Genomic DNA, 27,709 nt, shown 5'->3' with positions numbered 1-27,709 from the left:
ATAGGTTCAAGGTGATGGGGGGGGGTGGGTTTAACACGGATATCAGAAGGACGTATTTTACACAGAGGGTGGTGGGGGCCTGGAATGCGCTGCCGGGCAAGGTGGTGGAGGCGGACACACTGGGAACGTTTAAGACTTATCTAGATAGCCACATGAACGGAGTGGGAATGGAGGGATACAAAATAATGGTCTAGTTTGGACCAGGGAGCGGCACGGGCTTGGAGGGCCGAAGGGCCTGTTCCTGTGCTGTATTGTTCTTTGCTTTTGAATTCTGTGCTCCTAGAAATAAATCCTAGTGCTTTATTAGCATTTTAAAAAATTGCTTAGTTTATCTGCAATTCTGCTTTTAATGATTTGTCCACCTGTATCCCTAGAATCAATCCTTTGCTCTTTATCCCATTCATTTTAAAAATAATTTTCTTAGGTGGCTGCGATGTTTCTGGTTTAGTGCATCACCTAACATATTTATCAAAGTTAACATACCACTCACTTAACCACCCAGTCTACAACTTTAAAAAATATCTTCTGGAGCCTGTTGGCTTAGAAAGGAATTCAAAAACAAATATCTGCAAATTATATATCAACACCATGTCCCTATTATAAAAAGGTAGAAAGGAGGGGCCTTTTGCTGCATTTACGTCTGGTCTTTTCCCACTACTACATTATGGTTACTTTTTCTGTTGCTACGTTAGAGTTTGGTCGAACAGCTAATCCAGAGTTTAGGTTTAATAATATGGTTGTGAAACACATATGCCTAAATTACTGAGACATTAACATAGAAAGACATACTTCATAAATTTTCGCTTCTTTAAGACTAGATTCCAGTTCTTCCACTGCAGTATGGATTGTCTTGTGGGTATCAAGCTGTGTCTCCACACTCGGTAAGTCAGTGCCCCATTCAGCTCGGTCAAGTCTTACCTGCAGGGTCAAACCATGCAACATCAGTTCCATACTATTTCCATCCTGGAGATGTTTTAAAGCTGCTTGTATATTGTGCAACACCTCTGTTGGTACTATTGCTGTCCAATATGAGAATTTAATATAGCTACATAGCTAGTGACATCCCAAAACAAACATATCTGAGGCACCAATTTGATGAAAGTCTTCATGTTTGCTAGCCTTAGTGAATCTGGCACGGTTGATTTGGAGAACCCAAATTGGTTTTGAAAGACTAGCACAAGAGTTGGCAGTAGCAAGTTATGTAATCCACTATAAAAACAACTGTGAGCTCTCCAATCCAAAAAAAACTTCTAAATGGAGTGAAAACAAAATTGAAATAATGATCATAACTACTTGTACAATACACATCAGAAAATCTGTCAATAATGCACAACCTGACAGAAAATCATTCGGTCTGCACTTTAGTCACACCAAACCCCAAACATCTTAATATGGTGACAGCTGATATCTCTCTGCAACTAGGTTAGCATAATCTGCTCTGAAGAATCATATCCGAGTTGAAACAGTAACTTTATTTCTCTCCATAGATGCTGTCAGACCTGAGTATTTACAGCACTTTCAGTTTTTATTATAGCACAATCTGTATTGAGAAACAGATAACACTGGATGGACACTTGAAAAGAAAATGAAGGTTCCAAGTCCTTGCATTCATCAAATCTACAACTAAATATGCTAATCTGAAGCTTAGAGGGCATCTATTTCCAATATGAAAACTCAAGATGGCATAGATTCCTGACACCAGCCACAGGGATTCCTATTGAGCTTGACTTAGATTCTCACTAAGCTGGTCCAATACTTATTACTAATTATAGAATCCAGAATGGGAAAATAACACCTGATCAACATTTTTCCATTACAGTTTCAAGAGTAGATGCAGGAAATGAAACACCATACTGAATTATATTTCTTTGCAATATGAGCAGCATGGATTTTTATATGGAAGCAGAAATCTGAATTTATCGGAAATGAATAATGCACGCTAACAAAGATTACATTTCAAGGCGTTGTTCAAATCATGCTGAAGTACCAACACAGTGTTCTGGTAAAAGACAATAAATTTACTGTTATCAGAGTTTGATTAAATTGTGATCTACAGATCATTGGCAAACCTTTTTATGAACAATTCAAAGCCATGTGATCTTTAGCTTGTACAAGTACAGTACACAGCTCTGACTTTCATTTAATGAAGAAATGTATAGTACCTGTACTTCCTCCACCCATGCCAAAAGCTCATACACAAATCTCAGGCTTCCTTCATCTTGTGTTGAAGAGAGTGCAACCAATTCTGATCTTGTCAAGGGCTTTTTAAACCCTGTGAGGGAGGTGATGTGCAAAGTGCCTGAACTAACATCAGTTAAGTCAGTGACGGTCAAGTTCAAAGTTTGCAAATGCTCCGTGGAGGAGATGAAATGTCCTTTTCTGTACAGGTTTGTGCATTCAAGCCTCAAAGCCACCAGCTCATCCTGTAGTTTAATAATTCTGTGAATAAAGAGATAGAGAAAGCTGAGAAATCAACGCTTTCCAAATGAAAATACACTGCTTATACTGGGACATCAAATTCAACAGGCAACATTTTTGCAATGGTTTCATATCAAAGCAATATTTGAAACAATCTTAATGCAGAATATGAAACTGAAAGTTATCTTTCATCATCAATGACATGCCCTTAAAGATTTTAGTGTCACAAAAAGCAACTTAATCAAATCAACTTACTGGATTATAGAAAAAAAGCAATGATTGGAAAAGGTCATTTCAATCAGTGAAGATCATTCCTTGGACATTTCAACTTATTCAGCCTAGCACTCAACTGACCTTGAATGCTTGCTTGATTCCACTGTCTAACTTAGCAGGGCATTCCAAATGATTGTTGCTTATGTGTAAAGATAGTTCTCCAGTTTAAAACTGATGCCCTCCAACCCAGCACACGAATAACTTTAATGTAATATTGAGTAGTTACACCACATAATATATTTAGGGGAAATGTTTTACTGCCGCTACAATTGAGGCTTTAGTGCCACATCTCTGGAGTCAGTAAAGTAGTGAACTGACGGACTCAATGTTCTGCTGTTAGCTTTGGATCTCCTCTCTCTTCTTCCCCTCCCCCCCTCACTCTAAAGTGTCTACATTAGAGACTTTAGGGAAATCTATTGGCAGGGGACACATCTGCAAAAACTGCACTAATTTCACCACAAAAATTAACACTTCAATTTCAAATTTAAAGAAGCCACAAAGTTCATTGGTGTAGGGCATTGATAAATTCACAATTCTGCAGTAAGACTAACTTGAGGTTGAGAACTTATTGAAGCAGATTAGGAAAGAATTGATGCTGCATATTCAATTACAAAATATTACTTGTGTAGTTTCCAATACTAAACTGAGGCCCAAACATTTGCTCCCATAGTAGATATGCAGGGTCAGGAAGTTTCCTGATTCAGGAGCAAGTGCTCCAAATGGTGGGATTTTCATTTTTAGGGATGGGTGCCAACTGGAGTCCGACACATCATCCCCAAAAACAGTGTGGAGGCAGCCCAGGTGGACTGTTTAAAATGCCCACCTTGGTGCTCTGGGACTTCACCCCAGTTGTAATAGAGATTTAAAAAGGCCTCTTGCTACACCCCTCAACCCCCACACACTCCATGCCCGATCCATGCCAGCCCATGTCATCTCATTCTACTAACCCTCATGACCCTTAATACGCTCCATGCCAACCTGTGCCCACTACCCATTCTCATGGCCCTTAATGCCCTCCATGCCAACCTATGCCCTTCTACGCATCCCCAAGATCCTATGCCAACTTAGCACCAATGCATGCCAATCCATGACCTCCTCACACACTTTTATGGTCCTTAAGGCCTCTATGAAAACTCATGCCAATACATATCCCCTACCCACTACCCTTTGCCTGTAAACCCTCCATTGCCTCCTCACCCAGCACTCATTATGGGCAGACTTCAGGAGCCATGACGAGATGAAATAAAATCAAGTATCTATTACCAACTTCACTGAATTGAAAAACTCTCATTGATAAAAGCCCATTCAGTACATTTAAACCCCAAGTACGTAATCCCTTATAAAACAAACATTTGTATTCCCAGACCCATATCAAAGACAGCATTGTGATCACTTGAAACTGTCAAACTTTGAATTCACAGGTCGCCCACTGTGATACTGATAGATTGTGGAAGCAGTTGAGCAGAAATAATATTATGTCAACAAAATTCCATTGAAATTGCAAGCACTGATTTTTTGAAGTGCAGGTTGTTTTATTTCTAAGTTTAACTAGCAGGGGTTTACTTGACAGTTGCACTCATCCATTTTTTTTACCCCCATTCATGTCTGCTTTTAATCCCAAAGGAGTACCTGACCACTCCAAGAGGAGCACCTGACCCCTTTGTTAGGGTCACAGACCAGAACCCCAAGGTATATTATGAAACCAGACTACACCCCAACATTTTTTCTATTCTGGCATAAATGTGAGGAAAAGATACTTCCTTCCAAGAATGATTCCACTTACAAAGTAGGGATTTTGAAAGTGAAACAAACTTTATTTAACAACTCAGTTTAAATATATCCGTAAAAAAATGAAGCAGCTTAACCATTAACAGTTGAACAATATTTAAAAATGAAAGGAAGCAATTTTGTTTTCTAGTTTATGACTGTGCCAGTTGCAAATAAGGCCCAATCGTGCATAAATCAAAACCACTTTTAAATAATATAGTTCACAAACCCAAGCATACTTGCTTTACCATTTGTTAATGGTCTTGGAGCTTTCAGAGAGAGATAAAGTTCCAGAAACCTAAAAAATCCTTCTAACATGAACAAGGCTTCAGTTACAAACCTAACTGCTTTCTGCAAAAGCTTTTTCTCTCTGCTACAAACTCAGGACTGAACATAAACTACATCACAGGACCCCGTATCACGAAGCAGAAATCCCAGGGGAACTTAAGTAAACAAAAGTCCATTGACTCTATTTAACATAATCGCTTGCAAGGCTAAAATGAGCAACTATCCTACAACACAAAAAAATATAAAATATCCATCTCAATTGTACCACTATCATCACATCTCGCAAAGGTGTGCCTGAATTTTCTCAAAGGTATGCCGTTCTTCTCCAAATAACTCTAGTCGGTTTAGACCTTTCATTCAAACTCAAAGCACATAAGTAATGTTTCAGAAACCCAGGTGACCAAAATTGCTTCGGTTTGAAGGCAGTTGCACTTTTAGATGAGCCTTTACCTCAGTGAACTGCAGATGTGTACAATTTGCTCTGCCTGTTCCTCCCCCATCTATTGAAAATCATGGGTGCCGGATACAGGTGGAATCTGGATTCCAGGCTCATGCACCATTTTGGTTAAGGCATGGAGCCCTTCCAGCTATGCAAACCTTTGGGCTTTAGTGTTTGAGTAGTGAAGCATATTTTTCCTTCTCCTGCACTGATGATCCTGCATTTCAATAAGCACAAAGATGTCTGTTTTACTGAGCACAGTTCTAAATCATCCTCTCGAGTTGGCTGTAGGCCTAATATGAATATTCATTGCCACGATTTGACAGAAAAATTAAGAATATGGCATTCTTGCCACTTCAGGTTTCAGAAGGCTGACCACAGATGTTCACCGCAGTTTTAGAAATGCCTGTCTTAACAGTAGCTTAGTAGGGTTTTCATTCCAATCAAGGTGTTACCTTTCTGCAAGCTAAATTTCATACTACAATCTAAAAACATCTTTATGTCACAGGATTTGTAATAAAATAAATGGCTGCTTTGGTCAATTATACATAATACATAAAAACAATGCTAATTATATTTTGCAGCTTAAAAATACACAATAGCAGTAATGCAAATGATAATTAATTTACTACCATGACGATACTGTGCCTTTAAGAAACGTACTTCAGTTATGTTTCTGTGCAGAATGTTTCCAGCAGTATCTTCCATTTTATTGGTCTACAACCAGCAGCCTGTATTGTTGCTGTAGCAGCATAATGGCTTACTCTGAACTAATTGCTGTTCTTGGTCTTCCCCTGGGATTTTGCGGAGTGCGGCTTGATTGGGATGATTGATAGGACTGACCATGTAAGGGGATACAGCGAGGCTCACACAGAATATATTCAAGCTGAGATGCTGCTTTTGAGTTACAAGAGAGAAGTGTCTCTCTTTTTCGCTCTCTGAAGTTGGAGACTGGAATCTGCTAGGAGATAAATCTCTTTCTTGGAGATTCTGCTGTACAAGAGCAGATCTTTCTCTGAGAGTTGCTGTTTTGGAAGCTGCAGAGAGAGGGGTATCACTTTCCGTCTCTGAAGTCTGGAGACTGGGAGCTGCCAGAAGGACATGGTTTATTTCTCCAAAGTTTTGCTGTTCTGAAGATATGCCCTTCTCTGAAAACTGCTGTCTGGATTTCTGTTCAGAAGTGTTAAAAAGCTGGAAATTTTGCATCACGTAAGCATCCTTGGATTCTGTGCTAAATGGTTCTACAGAAGAGATTTATGTCTACGGCTGATACTGCTGAATTGGAACAATCAAGATAGCAAGCTGTTAAGAATTATACTTTGTCACGCTTAAGTATTTTGATTGGTAAAAGTTATGCTAATTCTTGTTATATTCTAATTGTGTTCTGAAATTAGTTCGTTTTGATTAAAGTGGGTCACTTGAATCATACCTGGAATGAAACACCTTATGTTCACCCTAATGCCAAAATCAAATGCAAAAGTTGTCTAGGCTAACTGCATAATATACCTTGGAGTTTCTGGTCTGGTCCTTAACACTACAGTTAACTGGGTTGTAACAGCATTGTTTTAAGAAATAACAAATGTGCAAGGTCACAAATCACAACTGCATTTATTACTGAAGGACATGGATGGAGGTGGTGGTGAAAAGGATAGTATGACTCTTAGTTTTTCAGTGAATATGTCTGTGTATTTCTGATGTGCATATAAGGAATCCATTTGCAACAATCTGAATCTGTTAATAGATGAGAGTTGCGTGTGTATCAATATAAAAATGAATGTGTCAGTGCAAATAAACGTATGGTGAAACTTACCTCATAATAATCTGTTCTACCTGATAATACTTCTCATCTCGGAGAATCTGTGCATCAATTTGCAGCTGTCGTATTAATCGCTCACACTCTTCCAAGTACATAACCACCTCAGTTTCATACTGAACCTGCTGGCCTGACTCTAAGTGAGCAGCATCCTAGGGAAAAAACAGGTTGAAATACACTAAATTCAATTCAAGTACATGCCTTTCCAACACAATTTACTAGATGGACGTTCATTTGGGGAAGTTTATTAATTAATATTAGGAGAAAATAATGACTAATCCCACATAGACCAATGTGTATGTCATGGCCCTAACAGATATTAATCTATCATCATTTGTTGCTCATGTTGTTGTTGCATCCACATTTGAGGGATCAATTGCAAACTGGTAGTCATATTGCAGAACACCTCTGCTCAGTCTGCATGACCCCGAGCTTCCTTTTTAATTTACTTCTTTGACCTTGTCCTTGACTTGCTAGTTTTCAAATGAAGTACAACACAAGCTCGAGGAGCAGCACTTTATTTTGCACCTGAGCATTGCAAGACCTTCTGCACTCAACACTGACTTCAACAAATTTAGATGATAACTTCTACCCACCATTTTGCTTTTCTTTGCTGGTTTGTTTTTCTCCTCTCATTTCACACTCAGCTTTCTCGATGATGGCTATTCAGGATACTGCTATTCATACTTCAAGTCACATTTTTTGTTGTTTTTTTTACTTGTCCCATTACCACTCCCTCTGCACCATGAAAAAAAATGCCATTTAATTTCTCCCGCCCTCCACACTATCACATGCCTTCCCACCCATCTCCTTTTCACTTGCTCAAAATCTACATTTCTAACTTTTTCCAGTTCTGATGAAACATCAGAGACCTGAAACATTAATGCCGTTTTGCCCTCCACAGATGCAGCCAGATCTGAGTATTCACAGCATTTTAAAAAATGATATATAATGAATCCATTCACTGCACAGGGATACTAGAACCCATCTCTGTACTGTTCATTGCTACTTACTGCTTGCAGGGTATTTTTGGCCAGTGTTAACTTTTCCTCGCAGTTTAAAGCTCCATTTTGGATTTTGTTGGCAATCTGCAGCAGCAGTTCCAGCCTAAAGAAACATAACATAAAAGGGGAGAAATTAATTTCATGTTAAGCAGGAGACCTTCTATAGCGACAGTTTTTAGCAACGAAGAGTGTTTATCTTTGAGATTTGTTCTCAATGTCACTTGGCTTTGGTATAACACAGTTAAAGCAGAAAGGGCAATAATACACAATTTCATATGATGTGAATTATTAAAGACAAATTTCTGTGATCTATAACAATTAGAAATCATAAAATGTATCATCTTCCCTTGATAGTGTCTAAATTGGGCATTTGTTGAAAAGGGCAGATTCTGTCTCTAAGCACCAAAACAAGTTGGAAAATATAAAAACACAAACAGAAGAAATGACATTAGTATTAACAATTACAGCATGTGATTAAATGCAAATCCAGGCTCTATAATGAGCAATAAGAAATGTTTGTATAGGACAGTTGGAAAGCCCGACATTGAAATAGTTGCAAAACAACAAATATTCGATCACTGCATTGTAAAGGACATGTCATGTGACAGTTCACACCCTTGGGGATTGGAAACCATAAACTACTTCTTTTACTGAGGCACACAGAGAATAGAAACATCTATTTTCCTTAAAAATATACATTCAAGAACTGTATAAACATATGCCTGCGCCAAGGCTTCCTTGAACTATTTAAAATCAAGTATTTGCTCCCAAACTAATATTAGAAACAATAGAATTGAAAGTCTTTCCTCAATTGTACTTCAGATGTGGGCAATATCAGCAAAGTCACATTTATTGGCCATTTCTTGTGGTTCAGTTCATGCACTTTGCTGCCAAGTCAGAGGGTTGAGAGTTGAAGCTCGACTTCAGGACTTCACCACATACTCTGGACTGTTACTTCAGCAAAATGTTGAAGGCTGCATTATAGCAATAGGTTATCCTTTAGAAGAGTCATTGAACAAAGCTCCATCTACTGTTCAGGCAAATGCAAAAGCTCTCAAGATACTATTTGTGGAGGTGCATGGAATTCCTCCCAATATCCTGTCTATCTTTCTTCTCTAATCACCAAGACCAAAAAACAGATGAATTGGCCATCCATCACATTTACTGTTTGTAACATCTGGCTGTGTTGCTGCATTTGTCTACAGTGATTGCACTTCTCAATTCATTGGATGCGGCACATTTTCTGTGCCAAGCTGTCCACTGTATTCAAAATTATAAATTATGTGAAGATCCACTTTATCACAAAAAAGTTACATTTCCTCATCATATTCATGAATGAATTGAAGTGGATCAAAACAGCCAATTATACCAATTTATTTTTTGCTAGTCCCACGGTTTAACATTTTCATGAAAATCGGGTATTTTCTTCCCTGATGGCCACCTGCAATTTACCAAGATGAGCAGAAGCCTGAAATATGTCTTCAGAGCATGCTTCGTTGCTTCACATTTATTTCAAAATCAATCAGTCTTTCTAATGCTGTTCTACATGAACATTGCCTGTTGCTCATCATATTGCTGAATCTTATACAGTCCATTTTGGGTGAAGAGTGAAAAAGGAAATGTGGAGTTATAAACATCAAACTTACCAGACTGATCATTAATTTTATTATTTTCCAAAGAGTTAAATGTTCCAAATAGAGAAATAGATATTAAAGTCAGCTTATTTTATTTATTGAGGAATGTACAGAACAGCATTCAAAATGTATAATCTCAATGTCTAATGTCTCACTGACACTAGCATAACTACACAGCCAAAGACAGACATCGGGGGTGGGATTCTCCGGCCGCGCTCGCCTGAAACCGGAGAATCCCACCCGAGGTCAATGGGCCTGTGCATGGTCTGCCCTGCACCCGCTATGATTCCCGTGGCAGGTGGGACAGGAGAATTCCCCCCCCCAGGTTGTTTGAATTCTTCCAAAACCACTCTGGCACAGTATAAAACTACCTGTAGATGTGATTCAATATTCTTCTTCTAAACCAAACTAGAAGAATGCAAGACCCAGATTTGCTGCTTGATCAGCCCCAGTCTGTTTACCACATTTATTCTGTTCTGATTGTTTTTGTCTTACACATGTGCAACATTCGATATGAAAATAATTAATTTCAGCAATTACTGAGAATCAGCAGTGTAAACAATCATATTCCCCACTTCAAGAATTGCTAATCCACAAGAATTTTTATCTCAAGACTTGATGATCATCTTCAAATGCTCATAAATTCTGTTTAAAAAACGATAATAATGATGAAAATGTAACATTTAAATATTCATGTAGGTTGTCTGCAGGGCATGGTATAGAGATTCCATTTTAACAACAGATGCATTTGTTTGCAAAACTGAAAGCATTGTAAGAATATACAAACTAACCTTTCTACTGCAGGTCTCAGGGCCTTCTCTCGCTCTAACATTTCAATGATCAGTTTGCCCCATTCTTCTTCTACATCATTTGGGTGGTATCCTTGGGGAAGCAAAATTCGACCAAACTCTATCCAAACCTATGGGAAAAGAAAAAGGTAGTGTTGCTTAATTTATAAAAATATTCCCTAACACTACAATTTCTCTATTACAGAGGCATATCCACTGTGTGCATGACCCCAACCGTCCAGTTGCTTGCAATTTTAATTCTCACATATCTGTCCTTGGCATTCTCCAATATTCCAGCAAAGCCCAATGCAAGCTGGAGAAACAGCACCTTATCATCTGTCTGGAGTCTTTTACACAACACCGAGTTCAACAACTTCAGACATTGAACATTGTCCTCCATTTTGATTTTTCCATCATCTGTGCCTGCCCACCCACCCCCAGCCAAGTGCCAGTTTGTATCTTGGTCTTAAATTTTTGTTTTCAGACACAGAGTTGACCTTTATTCTGCTATTAACATTTATTCTGGAGCAATCTTTTTTGTTCCTTTACCATTACCAGTACCACTCCCTTTGCCTGTTGGCCCATGACATCTTCAGTATTTAATCTCCCTCCACCCTCCAAACTATCCTTGGCCTTTCTTTTCATTCCATCTGACCCTCCTCCTCACTTTTTCAACAGCATAAAATCCAACACATTTAGGAGGAAACGGGCAAAATGCCTGGCAAGATGTTGGAATGCTCCTCTTGCAGGATGTGGGAGATCAGGGAGACCTCTGGTCTCCCTGATGACAACACCTGCAAAAGATGCATCCAGCTGCAGTTGCTAGCAAAGTGTGTTAGGGAACTGGAGCAGGAGCTTGATGACCTCCATCTAATTCGGGAGAATGAGGAGTTTATAGACAGTAGCTTTAGGGAGGTAGTTACACCTAAGCAGCAGAGCACAGGAAATTGGGTTATTGTAAGGAGAGGAAATGGAAATGTGAAAGGACAGGCAGAGCAGGATTCCCCTGTGGTCATACACCTCCACAACAGGAATACTAAATTGGATAATGTTGTGGGAGATGCTTTACCTTGGACAAGCTGTGACAGCCGGAACTCTAATACCGAGTCTGGTTCTACAGCTCAAAAGGGTGGGAGGAAGAAGAGGAGAGCAGTAGTGATAGGGGACTCAATGGTCAGAGGTACGGACAGGAGGTTCTGTGGTCGGGACAGAGACTCCCGCATGGTTTGTTGCCTCCCGGGTGCCAAGGTCAGGGATGTCTCTGATCACGTGCACAGCGTTCTAAAGTGGGACGGTGATCAGCCAGATGTCGTGGTACACATCTGTACAAATGACGTAGGTAGGAAGAGTGAGGAGGTCCTAAAGAGTGAGTACAAAGAGCTTGGAAGGAAGTTAAAAAGCAGGACCCCAAGGGTAGTAATCTCAGGATTGCTAACTGTACCACATGCCAGTGAGGGTAGGAGTAGGATGCTTGGGCAGATGAACACGTGGCTGAGGAACTGGTGTAAGGGGCAGGGTTTCCGATTCTTGGATCATTGGGACCTCTTCTGGGGCAGGTGGGACCTGTACAAGAGAGACGGGTTACACCTAAACTACAATGGGACCAATATACTTGCAGGGAGGTTTGCTAGTGTTAGTGGGGAACGTTTAAACTAGATTTGCAGGGGGATGGGAACCAAAGTGCCAGAGCAGATAGTGGAGCAGGGGTAAAAAGACAGGTTAGTTCAAGTAAAATCACAAATGGAAGGGTTGAGTGTGGTGGAAATAACCTTTTGAGGTGTGTCTATTTCAATGCCAGGAGTATTGTGGGGAAGGCAGATAAGCTGAAGGTGTGGATAAACACATGGAAATATGACATTATAGCCATTAGTGAAACTTGGCTACAGGAGGGGCAGGACTGGCAGCTCAATATTCCAGGGTTCCAATGTTTCAGACGGGATAGAGGCAGAGGGATAAAAGGTGGGGGGGTGGCATTGTTGGTCAGGGAAAATGCTACAGCGGTACTCAGGCAGGATAGATTAGGGAGCTTGTCTACAGAGGCCCTATGGGTGGAGCTGAGAAACAGGAAAGGTATGACCACATTAATGGGGTTGTATTATAGACCACCCAATAGTCAGCGAGAATTGGAGGAGCAAATCAGCAGAGAGATAGCTGACAACTGCAAGAAACACAAAGTTGTGATAGTAGGGGATTTTAATTTTCCACATATAGATTGGGACTCGCATACTGTTAAAGGTTTAGACGGGGTAGAGTTTGTAAAATGTGTTCAGGAGAATTTTCTACACCAGTATATAGAGGTGCCAACTAGAGAGGATGCGATATTGGATCTCCTATTGGGAAATAAGTTAGGGCAGGTGATGGATGCGAGTGTGAAGGAACACTTTGGATCCAGTGATCATAATGCCATTAGTTTCAACCTGATCATGGATAAGGATAGATCTGGTCCTCGGGTTGAAGTTCTGAACTGGAAAAAGGCCAAATTTGATGAAATGAGAAGGGATCTGGGAAGTGTGGATTGGCACAGGCTGTTCTCTGGTAAGGATGTAAATGGAAAGTGGGAGGCCTTCAAAGGAGAAATTTTGAAAGTGCAGAGTTTGTATGTTCCTGTCAGGATTAAAGGCAAAGTAAATAGGAATAAGGAATCTTGGTTCTCGAGGGAGATTGTAACACTGATTAAGAGGAAGAGAGAGTTGTATGAAATATACAGGCAGCAAAGAACAGATCAGATGCTCGAGGAGTATAAAAGGTGCAAGAAGCTACTTAAGAGGGAAATCAGGAGGGCTAAAAGAAGACATGAGGTTGCTTTGGCAGACAGAGTGAAGGAAAATCCAAAGAGCTTCTATAGGTATGTTAGGAGCAAAAGGATAGTGAGGGATAAAATTGGTCCTCTTCAAAATCAGAGTGGTAGACTGTGTATGGAACCAAAAGAGATGGGGGAGATACTAAATGGTTTTTTTGCATCCGGATTTACTGAGGAAACTGGCATGGAGTCTATGGAAATAGGGAAAACGGGTAGGGAGGTCATGGAACCTTTACAGATTAAAGGGGAGGAGGTGCTCACTGTCTTGAGGCAAATCAGCGTGGATAAATCCCCAGGACCGGACAGGGTATTCCCATGGACCTTGGGGGAAGCAAGTGTTGAACTTGCAGGGGCCCTGGCAGACATATTTAAAATGTCAGTATTCACGGGGGAGGTGCCGGATGATTGGAGGGTGGTTCATGTTGTTCCGTTGTTTAAAAAAGGTTCCAAAAGAAATCCGGGAAATTATAGGCCAGTAAGTTTGATGTCGGTGGTGGGCAAGTTATTGGAAGGTGTGATAAGGGATAGGATCTACAAATATATGGATAGACAGGGACTTATTAGGGAGAGTCAACATGGCTTTGTGCGTGGTAGGTCATGTTTGACCAATCTATTAGTGTTTTTCGAGGAGGTTACCGGGAAAGTGGATGAAGGGAAGGCGGTGGATGTTGTCTACCTGGATTTCAGCAAGGCCTTTGACAAGGTCCCTCATGGGAGGTTAGTTAGGAAGGTTCAGTCGCTAGGTATACATGGGGAGGTAGTAAATTGGATTAGACACTGGCTCAATGGAAGAAGCCAGAGAGTGGTAGTGGAGGATTGCTTCTCTGAGTGGAGGCCTGTGACTAATGGTGTGCCACAGAGATCGGTGTTGGGTCCATTGTTGTTTGTCATCTATATCAATGATCTGGATGATAATGTGGTAAATTGGATCAGCAAATTTGCTGATGATACAAAGATTGGAGGTGTAGTGGACAGTGAGGAAGGTTTTCAAAGCTTGCAGAGGGATTTGGACCAACTAGAAAAATGGGCTGAAAAATGGCAAATGGAATTTAAAGCAATCAAGTGAGAGATATTGCACTTTGGAAGGACAAACCAAAGTAGAACGTACAGGGTAAATGGTAGGACTCTGAAGAGTGCAGTTGAACAGAGGGATCTGGGAATACAGGTACAGAATTCCCTAAAAGTGACGTCACAGGTGGATAGGGTCGTAAAGAGTGCCTTTGGTACATTGGCCTTTATAAATCGGAGTATCGAGTATAAAAGTTGAAGTGTTATGGTAAGGTTATATAAGGCATTGGTGAGGCCGAATTTAGAGTATTGTGTACAGTTTTGGTCACCCAGTTACAGGAAGGATGTAAATAAGGTTGAAAGAGTGCAGAGAAGGTTCACAGGGATGTTGCCGGGACTTGAGAAGCTGAGTTAGAGAGAGAGATTGAATAGGTTGGGACTTTATTCCCTGGAGCATAGAAGAATGAGGGGAGATTTGATAGAGGTGTATAAGATTTTGATGTGTATAGATAGAGTGAATGCAAGCAGGCTTTTTCCACTGAGGCTAGGGGAGAAAAAAAACCAGAGGGCATGGGTTAAGGGTGAAAGGAGAAAAGTTTAAAGGGAATATTAGGGGGGGGCTTCTTCACGCAGAGAGTGGTGGGAGTGTGGAATGAGCTGCCGGATTTAAGATTTTAACATTTAAGAAAAACTTGGATGGGTTCATGGATGAGAGGGATGTGGGGGGATATGGTCCAAGTGCAGGTCAGTGGGACTAGGCAAAAAATGGTTCGGCACAGACAAGAAGGGCCAAAAGGCCTGTTCCTGAGCTGTACTTTTCTATGGTTCTATGGTACGTTTCTACCTCTCCCTCCTCAGTTCCGATGAAGTCATATCAGACTTAAAATATTTACTCAGTTTCTCTCTCCACAGATGCTGCCAGGCTTTCTGAATTTTTCCAGCACTTCCTTTTTTAGTCCAAAACAGCAAGCAATTTGTACAAGTTCATTCTGTGCTGGAATTGCACTGCCCACTGCATTGTTCAGGCTTTTCTATAGGCATCCCGTGCACCCATCTGGAACTAGTTTTAGGCTAATGTTTGTGAAAATGGGGCATCTAAAGCTTGATTCCAGCTCCTTTGTGAAATCACGCTGTGCATGACTGCAACCTGTGGTGTGCATTGTAGTCCGCAATTGGGCTGAGGAGCCAAATCGACGATTCTGAAAGGGACCACAGGATGCTACCACCCCAAGGACAAGTTATATATTTTTAAAAACTTAATATGTAGTAAGGTGGAAGTGATCCTCCCAGATCCACATTAAAACTAAGGACAATTGGCAATCACCATTTGATCCTCTCACACACCCCATTTCCTACAAACGGACTCTGCATTTCCATCAAAGTCTGTGCAGCCTGTTGTACCCTTCAAATGGCATCTACAGCCCACCAGTCCTATCCAAAAAAGATGCTGTCTCACTGATGAAATTTCAGGCATTATTTCATTACAATTAAACCTCCTTAAGCAATCAGATCGTACTCTAATTTATGCTCAATCCAATTTCTGGTCCCCAAATTCTTACCTCAAATAATTTATATAAATGTTGTATTTGTGCCTTTTCTGCTTCTTTTGCTGGTATTTCAGTTTCTTTAAAATGTACATATTCATTATAAAGTGCCTAGAAGGTGAAAAGAGAAAAGAAACAGCAGTTCAAGCTCTAGACAACTGAATCCAAAAAGCTTTCTGCATCATCTCACACATTTTGGAAACAAAAAAAAATAAATAATTCCATGCATATTCCTTTTCAGTTTCTGTATTACTACTCCCGCATTCAAACTTTCTCCATTTGTAACCAAATGGTACAACTGCCTGGACTGCAAGCTAATCTATAATCCAGATGAATATCACTGTGTGGCTAATTCATTTCAATGAGGGTTTGTGCTGAATGAATTTGGCAGCACAATCTTTTCTCTTTCATTCCCCTTTCCCAGATTGAGCACTGAAGATGATATGCAGTACTCCACCATAGGCACTTTGAATGAATTTTGTCAGCTACGAGACAATGAGTATAGTGAATTTGAACAGTCAGTTGGTGACTCAGACTCAGAAAAAAATTAAGTCTAATTGCACTCTCTCTTAAGCAGGCAAGAATTCATCAAAAGTCAATATTTTAACTAAAGTCGAATATTAAAATTGCTTTACTTCAAATGAATCTGAAGTCTATCAATTAAGATACAAACAGTATGCGAGCACAAGAATTGGGGTGAGTATAACATACAATTCTCCATTTTTTTAAACCTTGGAACAACTTTTTTGTTCACATTATGGAGCAGAAGAAAACGTACTCTTGCTTAATTTTAATATATGGTACATAAAACTTTTTTTAAAAAATGACATAGCAAGATTATGTGGAGTGTTCACCTTAAGTTCTACAGGATTGTGTGGAAAAGCTTTATCAGACATCAGTGTGATGTGCTGTCTGATCCACTGGAAGAGGTAGTTTACTTTATTCTGGTATTCCTGCCATTTGGAATCAACCTCCTAGATAGTAAAACAGTAAGAATAATCAGAAACATTCTACACAATAATTCATAATCACAATACTCACAATATCAGCTCACAACAAATGAAAACAATGCTTCAGCAAACATAATTTTTGCACATTTAAGCAATTGTACGACCTTCATCACCTCCTCTATTGTTTCATAAAGTTCATCAATACCGAATTGTAAGAGGGATGAGGTAGCTACACATCACAAATAGGTCACATAAATAGAGATGTTCCTTGTACAAATTTAAATACCCCTCTTAGGTTTTCCTTTCATCCTCTAGAACTAACCAAGCTTGAAGGTAATTTGCTACGTCATTTAAACCATAATTTTAATTGAGTAAATAGATCAATAAAGGACTAGACTGACGAATAAAATATCAGGTAGTCTGCAATTGGGCTGTGGGGCGGGTTGAGGGGGACAGCACTGCGGGGATCCCACGGCTGGCCAGCGATCGAGAGCTGGCCAGTAAACGGGGAGGCTGACAGTTCAGAGCCACTGTGCATGCGCAGAGTTCCGCTGGTTTCAGCCTCCCAGGCGGGAATAGGTCTCGCCCCCTGAAATCTAATAATATTCATCCTGGTGGCCTCTGCATTGCACAGAGTGTGGAAGATTCTAGTGTGAATTCCCACTGAAAAATCCAGCGTGATTTACTCCAGTTTTCCTGCAAATTCGACACTTAGAACTTTTTTGGGAGAATTCCAACCACAGTAAACAGAGGGGAAAATGGTAGCAGACTTCAGGAGTACATAAACAGTGTGTTAAAATGTTGAGGCAAGTGCTAGGTGAAATTTAATGCAGAATTGTGAAGTGATGCATTTGGAAGGGTTACTGCCAAGTGAAAGTTGCTATGAAATCGAGTTTTAGGTCAAAGGATGATTTTTGAATTTCCTGGTTGGAAACCCCCAGCTGATTCTTAAAAAAAGTCTACCACATCCCAGTGGCCTGGAATCACAAATACAGCTACACATTTGCATCTTTGTACCTCCTGCATTCCAAAACATGTGAAATGGAGAAAGCCTGTCCACAGTGCTACAACAAGAACAACTGCCTTGAAAGACATAAATAGGGGCCATCTACTGTTCCATTAGCAAAATGTCCAGATAATCATCTGGGTATTCAACTGGGTGGAGACGAACCATTAGACATAATCACTTTGACAATGGGACCTTGACTGACATAGGAATTCCAAGCATTGTGCCAATCAAGGTAATCAGTATACACTAACCATGATCATATTTGGGTCACTAGCCAGATGGACAGAAAGGCCAATAACAGACAATTCCTTGCGTGCTTTAAGCAGCTGTTATCTCGGCAGAACAAGACAAGCATCTGAGGCGCTAAAGGAAAAAGACACCGAGTGGATTTCCTTTTCTTTCTCTCTCCATCCAACTTGCAGGTTTTTGAACCGTCTGCTGATTTTGACTATCTAGGCACTACAGACAGGTTTTAAAAAGAACGCAACCAGATGCTGTCATCTCCAGATGAACAGATAACATACACATCTGTAACCCATCTCGATGTTGAAAGCAACAGAACTTTCAGCCTTGAAGCCAACCAAGTCACCAACTTTCAATTTAAATTGAACTTTAAATTGCTTAATCTATTCTCCCGACACTGCAATCTATTTGTCGGTGTGTGAGCCTCAAATGTGAGAGTATGTGAAGAATATGTGAGAGAGCATTGTTTACTATTTTTACTTAGACTGTGTTAGGTACAATAAAATGTTTTTTAAAAAAAAGATTCAAGAAAACCTGTCTGATCAGGTCATAGATTCAATGTAAATTAATTTTAATCAGTACAAGTGTCACATATGTAATTTTCTGGTTAACGTATAAATGACAATGGTTTAATAAACCCAAACATTCCAGCTCTTATTTCAGTCTGGAGATATGCATTTTTATTCATGGAAAGGTTATCAATTTTGTATGTGTTTCTGAAACTTCACAGTAAAACAAACGGAATACAGCAAAACTTTGGTCACAATTTTTCAATCTTAACTATAGTATAGAAAGAACGGAGAGTACCCAGTGCAAAATCTTTGTTCTAAAACAAAAAGAATGACAAACTGTGCAACTAATGATTGATTCATCTAATGTCAGTTATAGTTAAATTCTTAATCTCCATCAAATTACTCAGAAGTTTGCAATACATAAAATAATAATCAAAGATAGGTAGCAGAAGTTTGTTCAGGGCATGTTTGAGAAATCTAATAGCATTTTTTGAAGATCGGTTAAGTTGATAAAGAGACAGAGGTGTACGTGAATTTTTAGAAATACAGTGTGGCAATAAGTTATTTGGAAAAGTTCAGGTGTAATATATTAGAAATAGCATTATGGATAGCAAGTTTCAAATAGACATTAAACAGTGATAGGGTAAACAAGCTATGCTCAGTTTGGAGAGGGTTCAGCAGTAGTCTGCCTAAAAGGAAGTATTGGGCTCATTGTTGATCTTGGTATGTATAGATAGTTTGGACTTGGGCATGCAGAATGCAACTTGAACTTTGAGCTTGAACAAAAATAGGACTTTTGGCGGTGAGGAGCACTATTAAACAACATCAAGGAGAGATAGACAGGTCAATGCAACGGGCAGGCAAATGGCAATGTAATTTAATGTGGATAAGTGTGAGGCAATACACCATCGGAAAAGTTGGGAGCCTACACATAATTGCAAGACATGGAATGCTGTAGATGAAAAATGATGACTAAGGCTTTAAATATACTGGCTGGCACGATGTCACAGTGGTTAGCACTACTGCCTCACAGAGCCAGGAACCTAGGTTCAATTCTGGCCTCAGGTCACTGTCTGTGTGGAGTTTGCAAGTTCTCCTGTGTCTGCGTGGGTTTCCTCCGGGTGCTCCAGTTTCCTCCCACAGTCTAAAGATGTGCAAGTTAGGTTGATTGGCCGTGCTAAATTGCCCCTTAGTGTCAGGGGACTAGCAGGGTAAATACATGGGGTTACAGGGATAGGGTCTGGGTGGGATTGTTGTCAGTGCAGAGTCGATGGGCCGAATGCCCTCATTCTGCACTGTAGCGATTCTATGATATGCATATCCCTGAAAGTGTAGCTATAGTCAAGGATATGCTCCTTCATTTTTTGAAAATATGATTTTTTTAAAAAAACTTTCAATTGACAGTCAGCATGGCTTTGAGAGTGGAAAATCATGTCTCACAAATCTAGAACATAGAACAGTACAACACAGAACAGGCCCTTCGGCCCACGATGTTGTGCCGAGCTTTATCTGAAACCAAGATCAAGCTATCCCACTCCCCATCATCCTGGTGTGCTCCATGTGCCTATCCAATAACTGCTTAAATGTTCCTAAAGTATCTGACTCCACTATCACTGCAGGCAGTCCATTCCACACCCCAACCACTCTCTGCGTAAAGAACCTACCTCTGGTATCCTTCCTATATCTCCCACCATGAACCCTATAGTTATGCCCCCTTGTAATAGCTCCATCCACCCAAGGAAATAGTCTTTGAACGTTCACTCTATCTATCCCCTTCATCATTTTATAAACCTCTATTAAGTCTCCCCTCAGCCTCCTCCGCTCCAGAGAGAACAGCCCTAGCTCCCTCAACCTTTCCTCACAAGACCTACCCTCCAAACCAGGCAGCATCCTGGTAAATCTCCTCTGCACTCTTTCCAGCGCTTCCACATCCTTCTTATAGTGAGGTGACCAGAACTGCACACAATATTCCAAATGTGGTCTCACCAAGGTCCTGTACAGTTGCAGCATAACCCCACGGCTCTTAAACTCCAACCCCCTGTTAATAAAAGCCAACACACTATAGGCCTTCTTCACAGCTCTATCCACTTGAGTGGCAACCTTTAGAGATCTGCGGATATGGACCCCAAGATCTCTCTGTTCCTCCACAGTCTTCAGAACCCTACCTTTGACCCTGTAATCCACATTTAAATTAGTCCTACCAAAATGAATCACCTCCCATTTATCAGGGTTAAACTCCATTTGCCATTTTTCAGCCCAGCTTTGCATCCTATCTATGTCTCTTTGCAGCCTACAACAGCCCTCCACCTCATCCACTACTCCACCAATCTTGGTGTCATCAGCAAATTTACTGATCCACCCTTCAGCCCCCTCCTCTAAGTCATTAATAAAAATCACAAAGAGCAGAGGACCAAGCACTGATCCCTGTGGCACTCCGCTAGCAACCTGCCTCCAGTCCGAATATTTTCCATCCACCACCACCCTCTGTCTTCGATCAGATAGCCAGTTACCTATCCAATCGGCCAACTTTCCCTCTATCCCACACCTCCTTACTTTCATCATAAGCCGACCATGGGGGACCTTATCAAACGCCTTACTAAAATCCATGTACATGACATCAACTGCCCTACCTTCATCAACACACTTAGTTACCTCCTCAAAAAATTCAATCAAATTTGTGAGGCACGACTTGCCCTTCACGAATCCGTGCTGACTATCCCGGATTAATCCTCATCTTTCTAAATGGTCGTAAATCCCATCCCTAAGGACCTTTTCCATCAATTTACCAACCACTGAAGTAAGACTAACCGGTCTATAATTACCAGCGTCATTTCTATTCCCTTTCTTAAACAGAGGAACAACATTCGCCACTCTCCAATCCTCTGGCACCATCCCCGTGGACAGTGAGGACCCAAAGATCAAAGCCAAAGGCTCTGCAATCTCATCCCTCGCCTCCCAAAGAATCCTAGGATATATTTCATCAGGCCCAGGGGACTTATCGACCTTCAGTTTATTCAAAACTGCCAGTACATCCTCCCTCCGAACATCTACTTCCTCCAGCCCATTAGCCTGTAACATCTTCTCTCCCTCAAAAACATGGCCCCTCTCCTTGGTGAACACTGAAGAAAAGTATTCATTCATCACCTCGCCTATCTCTACTGACTCCATACACAAGTTCCCACTACTGTCCTTGACCGGCCCTAACCTCACCCTGGTCATTCTTTTATTCCTCACATAAGAGTAAAAAGCCTTGGGGTTTTCCTTGATCCGACCCGCCAAGGACTTCTCATGTCCCCTCCTAGCTCTCCTCAGCCCCTTTTTCAGCTCATTCCTTGCTAACTTGAATCGAGCCATCTGAACCTTGTTTCCTCATCCCTACATAAGCTTCCCTCTTCCTTTTCACAAGACATTCCACCTCTTTCGTGAACCATGGTTCCCTCACTCCGCCATTTCCTCCCTGCCTGACAGGGACATACCTATCAAGGACACCCAGTATTTGTTCCTTGAAAAAGTTCCACTTTTCATCAGTGCCTTTCCCTGACAGTTTCTGTTCCCATCTTATGCCCCCTAATTCTTGCCTAATCGCATCGTAATTACCTCTCCCCCAATTGTAAACCTTGCCCTGCCGTACGGCCCTATCCCTCTCCATTGCAATAACAAAAGACACCGAATTGTGGTCACTATCTCCAAAGTGCTCTCCCACAACCAAATCTAACACTTGGCCCGGTTCATTTCCCAGTACCAAATCCAACGTGGCCTCACCTCTTGTCGGCCTATCCACATATTGTGTCAGGAAAACCTCCTGCACACACTTCACAAAAACTGCCCCATCCGAACTATTTGACCTACAAAGGTTCCAATCAATATTTGGAAAGTTAAAGTCCCCCATGACAACTACCCTGTGACCCCCACACGTTTCCATAATCTGCTTAGCAATTTCTTCCTCCACATCTCTATTACTATTTGGGGGCCTATAGTAAACTCCTAACAACGTGACCGCTCCTTTCCTGTTTCTAACTTCAGCCCATATTACCTCAGTGTGCAGATCCCCCTCGAAGTGCCTTTCCGCAGCCGTTAAACTATCCTTGATTAACAATGCTCCTCCTCTTTTACCAGCTTCCCTACACTTACTGAAACATCTATACCCCGGAACGTCCAACAACCATTCCTGTCCTTGTTCTACCCACGTCTCCGTAATGGCCACAACATCGTAGTCCCAAGTACTAATCCACGCCCCAAGTTCATCTACCTTGTTCCGGATGCTCCTTGCATTGAAGTAGACACACTTCAACCCACCTTCCTGTCTACTGGTACCCACCCTTGACCTTGATACCTTCCCCAATACCTCACCACCCTCAACACTGACTTCTGGACTACAACTCCTTTTCCCACTCCCCTGACAAATTAGTTTAAACCCCCCTGAAGAGCCGTATCAAATTTCCCTCCCAGGATATTGGTGCCCCTCTGGTTCAGGTGCACCCCGTCCTGTTTGTACAGGTCCCACCTTCCCCAGAATGTGTTCCAATTATCCACAAATCTGATTGAGTTTTTTGAAGGGGTAACCAAGAAGGTAGATGAGGGTAGTGCAGTTGATGTTGTCTACATGGACTTTAGCAAGGCCTTTGAAAAGGTAACGCATGGTAAGTTGTTGCATAAGGTTAAATCTCACAGGGTCCAGGGTGAGATAGCTAAATGGATTTAAAATTGGCCTAATGACAGAAGAGGTTGTAGAGGATTGTTTTTCAAACTGGAGGCCTGTGACCAATGGTGTGCCTCAGGGATCGGTGCTGGGTCCATTGTTATTTGTCATTTATATTAATGATTTGGATGAGAATTTAGGAGGCATGGTTAGTAAGTTTGCAGATGACACCAAGATTGGTGGCAGAGTGGACAATGATGAAGGTTATCGAGGATTGCAGTGGGATCTTGATCAATTGGGCCAGTGGGCTGATGAATGGCAGATGGAGTTTAATTTAGATAAATGCAAGGTGTACAATTTGGTAGATTGAACCAGGGCAGGATTTCCGCAGTTAATGGTAGGGCATTGGGAAGAGTATAGAACAAAGAGATCTAGGGGTACATGTTCATAGCTCATTGAAAGTGGAGTCACAAGTGGACAGAGTGGCAAAGAAGGCATTCAGCATGCTTGGTTTCATTGGTCAGAACAATGAATACAGGAGTTGGGACGTCTTGTTGAAGTTGTACAAGACATAAGGCCATACTTGTAAATACAGAATGAGTGAAGTATTTCAAGGCAAAGCTGCCCAGCCATTAGATAGAGATTGCAAGTGAGAAAAGAATTATGCTGTGCTCTCTCTTGCTTTTGGAATAAGTGTCACCTGGCTAGAGAAGCCAAACTCTACCAGAAACCTACTATTGAACCGAGATCTCGTAATAATTGCAATATCTTCTATATCTGACTGCATCCAAGAAATCAGCTGACCCAAATAGACCGCTGCATTTAAAACCTACACCTCAAGGACAAAGGACATTTAATCATATATTCTTTCACTTTTGTCACTAGACTCCAATTAGCCTTATTTCTGATACGTGTGCATGCACGGATGTGCCCAAATGATTGGATGAGGACCAAATGCTCGACATTACATTTTTATTATTTTGCTCAAGGTTAGTAGTGGTTAATAAATTCTCTCTTTCTTTGGCTCAGGCAAACCTTGCTTGATTGGCTCCTTATTGCTCAAAGCTTAGTTAAATATACTCCGATTGGGAAAAGGCATATTCTTGTGAAAACGAAACTTAAACCTTTGTTGTGACCAGTCAAGGAGGCTGAACAGAGGGGAACCTTCTTGCTGGTCATAACAAAATTAAATAAAAATAGAAACTGGGAATTCATACATCATTGTATAATGTAAAGTAGGAATCATGGATTTATGTACAAATATTTGCTAGGCCACAGAATACCCTGCACAATTTTGGGTGACCTATTATAAATAAAAGCAAGACAGTGTGTAGATTTACCAGGATGATATTAGGGATGTGAAGAAGTGGTTTTAAGAAGATAGTTGAGCTAACTGTACTGCTGCTCTTTTGTGTAACAATACACAAAAGAGCAGCTTAATAAAACCTTTTAAAATTGAGTTCTGATTGAGTTGATGGAAATGTGTATTTTTCATACTTGTTCTTCTTTATGCTATGAATTCTTTTTATCTGCATTTGATGTAAACTTCTGGTAGATGAAGAGTTAATTCTAAAAGTATGCTTAGGACATGCAGCCTGTGTGACTTCAGTCAAATCAAAGTCATACTGTAGCTGAATAGATGGATATCATGTGACTATCAAAGGGCAAATGGTCAAAATTATGTTACCAGTTGTGATCATAGGGCATGCTTTGAAATGTACAAAACAATGGACTTTGGGCTGTAATTAAATGAATGTAAGCATTCTAAAGTTCAGCAAATGGTTATACAGGAAAAAGGTAACAACAAACTGTTTAAATGTTGAGGATATCTCATTCACGCGTCCTTGACTATCGATAAATGGAATAGTAAGATCGAATTATGACAGCAATAACAGAACACAGCAAGATGCCTGGCTGCAAAGGATACAAGAGCTCACTTGAAAAGGTTTACTGCACGAATTTCAAGACGACACAAGGAGAGAAAGGCAGGTGTCACATGCCATCTACGTCCCTAGCATGGTGGGAAGTAATAATCATCTAAACTAGGATATCTGCTGTCTTTAAGTGTAACTTTTTTGTTGCTTAATAAATTTTTCTGACAGTTCCACATTAAATGTCTCCCTTGTCAGAACTTTGTCTGGTCTTGAAACCTCTTGGAGAATGAACATAGAAAGGTTGTGTTCTATTATCCAAAAGTCAGTGATGAGGGATCATCAATTTAAAATTGAGAGAGTAAGGGGAGACTTTAGGAGAAGTTTCTTTGATTGGACACAACTCTGTGTAATGAAATTCCACAGAGCATGGAATGCTTTGCAAAAATACTGAAACAGAGGCCAGCGCATCTTTTGAGGGAAAACTCCATAAATATTTTAAGTATAGTTAAATGCAAGACTCAAGGAAAAGAGCAGGCAGTGGAATTTGTTTTGAATTTGTCTAGAAAAGACACAATGAACTAGCTGGCTTCTTTATGTGCTGTAAAGTTCAATCATTATACGATGCAATAACCTGTTTCTACACAAAATCTACTCCCTTTTTATGTATTTCATTAGGGTCTAAAGTACAAAATTGTTGAGAAATACAATGAAAGATGGAAATTTCCAGGTTTCAATTCAGGATGATAAAAGCCAAATTGGACAGGCACTTGAAGGAAATAAAGTTGCAGGGCTACAGGACTGAGCGGAGAATGGGACCAACTAGATTGTTTGTGTGTGTGTGGCTGCGTGTGTGGCTGCATGTGTGGAGCATGACGTAGATGGGCTGAATGGCCCTCCACGGTGATACAAATGCCGTTCTATTCCATTATAATAAACTCTATGAAAGAAGGCATTTAACCAATAAACAGGTTATTTGGATAAGAGTAGGTGCGAAAATACTCCACTTGCTGGTGACTTTAAATGAAACCCATGACGATGAGTTTTTCAAGACAATGAGAAGATCTTGGTGTTGCACTTCATCATTTGATCCATTAGCAAATATATCTAGCCATTTTCATGTGAAGAGCTCTGGTTGCTCCTTGCACTGAAAACTCCAGTTTTCACCACGCAAACATTGCCAAGCTTTAAGATCAAACTTTGAAGACTTACATTTGCACTAATACCTTCACCTCCTTCTGGGACCTTAGGGAATGATTCATATATGGAGGAAACATAGGTGAGGACTGACTTCTCATCGGGAGATGGAACATCAACATCTGAAAGAACAAGTCTATGTTAGTTCAACTGAGAACAATATCAGTATATCTGCAATTCCATAAATGGTGGGCTAAATGCATCTGCCAGCTTCCTTTAAAGAAAACACAAAGAAAGAGTTACCTTTCGATCTGTGTGATATCACATAACAAAATATGCTTTATACACATTAGTGGAAGATCATGATCTCAAATTATATTTTTATTCTCAGAATGTGTGTCTCATTGACGAGGCTTACATTTTTTATCCATCCCTAGCTGTCCCGAGAAAGTGTGGTAGGCGTTCTTCTACTAGCGTTTCTTTTTGATAAAAGCTGCTTGGGTACTTCAGAGCTCAGTAAGAGTCAACCACATTGGTGTGGGACTGGAGTCCCATGTTGGACAGACTGATTAAGGTCGACAGGTTTCCTTCCTTACGGGGCATCAGTTAACCTGTTGAGCTCTTATGTCAGTCGTACAATTTCACTTCTACTATCAGCCTTTTATTTCCAGATTTCTTTAAAGCAAATGAATTCAGGGTCTCAAATTTTATGGTGGGAACTGAACTCCCATTTCCTGAATTATTAGTCCAGATATTTGAATTACTGGTCTAGTAACAGGAGAACATTATCCTATCTTTTTATCTTTGAGAAGAGAGAGAAGAGGAAACTCATGTAATCTCCTTGTTTCGACAGGAAGTGTAGCATCAAACTCTTCTAGGAATGGCTTTTCATAATATATAGGAGCAGAATTAGGCGATTCGGCCCATGAGTCCACTCTGCCATTCAATCATGGCTGATATGCTCCTTATCCCCATAACCCTTCAACCCATTACCAATTAAAAATCTGTCTAACTCCTCATTAAATTAACTCACTGTCCCAGCATCCACTGCACTTTAGGGTAGCGAATTCCACAGATTCACAACCCTTTGGGAGTAGTAGTTTCTCCTCAACTCTTTTAAATTTGCTACCCCTTATCCTCAGACTATGACCTCTTGTCCTAGAATGCCTCACAAGAGGAAGCATCCGCTCTTTTGCAAAAGGTTACCACTTAAACAATACAGCATTAATACAAAGTTAACTGAAAAATATTTTAAATGTAATTGAGACCTTTCAGACTCAGAATATTTCATCCACTTTTAGCCACACTTCATACTCAGATGAATAACCACCTAAATGTATCAGATAGGAGAGAAACATTTTTCTTGTACAGTGTAATTCCTGTAACAATGTACCTTCTGGGTCCAACAGTCTTGTAACACCAAGTGCTTCAGCAACTGCAAAGGCTTGCTCCAGATTCTCCTGATTGCTCTGAAGTGAAACTTTCTCCATGTCAATGAGGTCTGGTCTGCAAAACAAAGTGCGCAATAGAATTTCAATATACTGAAATTAATTATGTATAGAATATGTACAG

The 27,709-nt window shown here is 40.5% G+C and overlaps 1 protein-coding gene across 21 annotated transcripts in view; it reads right to left on the bottom strand.

The window, feature by feature from the left end:
* Window positions 1-27,709, bottom strand: part of macf1a (microtubule actin crosslinking factor 1a) — a 496,134-nt gene that overhangs the window by 249,119 nt on the left and 219,306 nt on the right. For all 21 annotated transcript variants that reach the window (XM_078237840.1, XM_078237846.1, XM_078237833.1 and 18 more), the window contains 9 exons: window positions 27,531-27,643; window positions 26,213-26,319; window positions 16,631-16,750; window positions 15,792-15,887; window positions 10,428-10,555; window positions 8,012-8,105; window positions 6,996-7,150; window positions 2,163-2,439; window positions 790-918 (listed from right to left, as the gene is read on the bottom strand). In XM_078237840.1, the coding sequence (XP_078093966.1) occupies window positions 790-918; window positions 2,163-2,439; window positions 6,996-7,150; window positions 8,012-8,105; window positions 10,428-10,555; window positions 15,792-15,887; window positions 16,631-16,750; window positions 26,213-26,319; window positions 27,531-27,643 (1,219 nt within the window). The remainder of the gene's footprint in view (window positions 1-789; window positions 919-2,162; window positions 2,440-6,995; window positions 7,151-8,011; window positions 8,106-10,427; window positions 10,556-15,791; window positions 15,888-16,630; window positions 16,751-26,212; window positions 26,320-27,530; window positions 27,644-27,709) is intronic.

The sequence above is a fragment of the Mustelus asterias genome, chromosome 21 (genome assembly GCF_964213995.1).
Source record: "Mustelus asterias chromosome 21, sMusAst1.hap1.1, whole genome shotgun sequence".
Lineage (NCBI taxonomy): Eukaryota > Metazoa > Chordata > Chondrichthyes > Carcharhiniformes > Triakidae > Mustelus > Mustelus asterias.
This window is presented reverse-complemented; position numbering and strand designations above follow the sequence as displayed.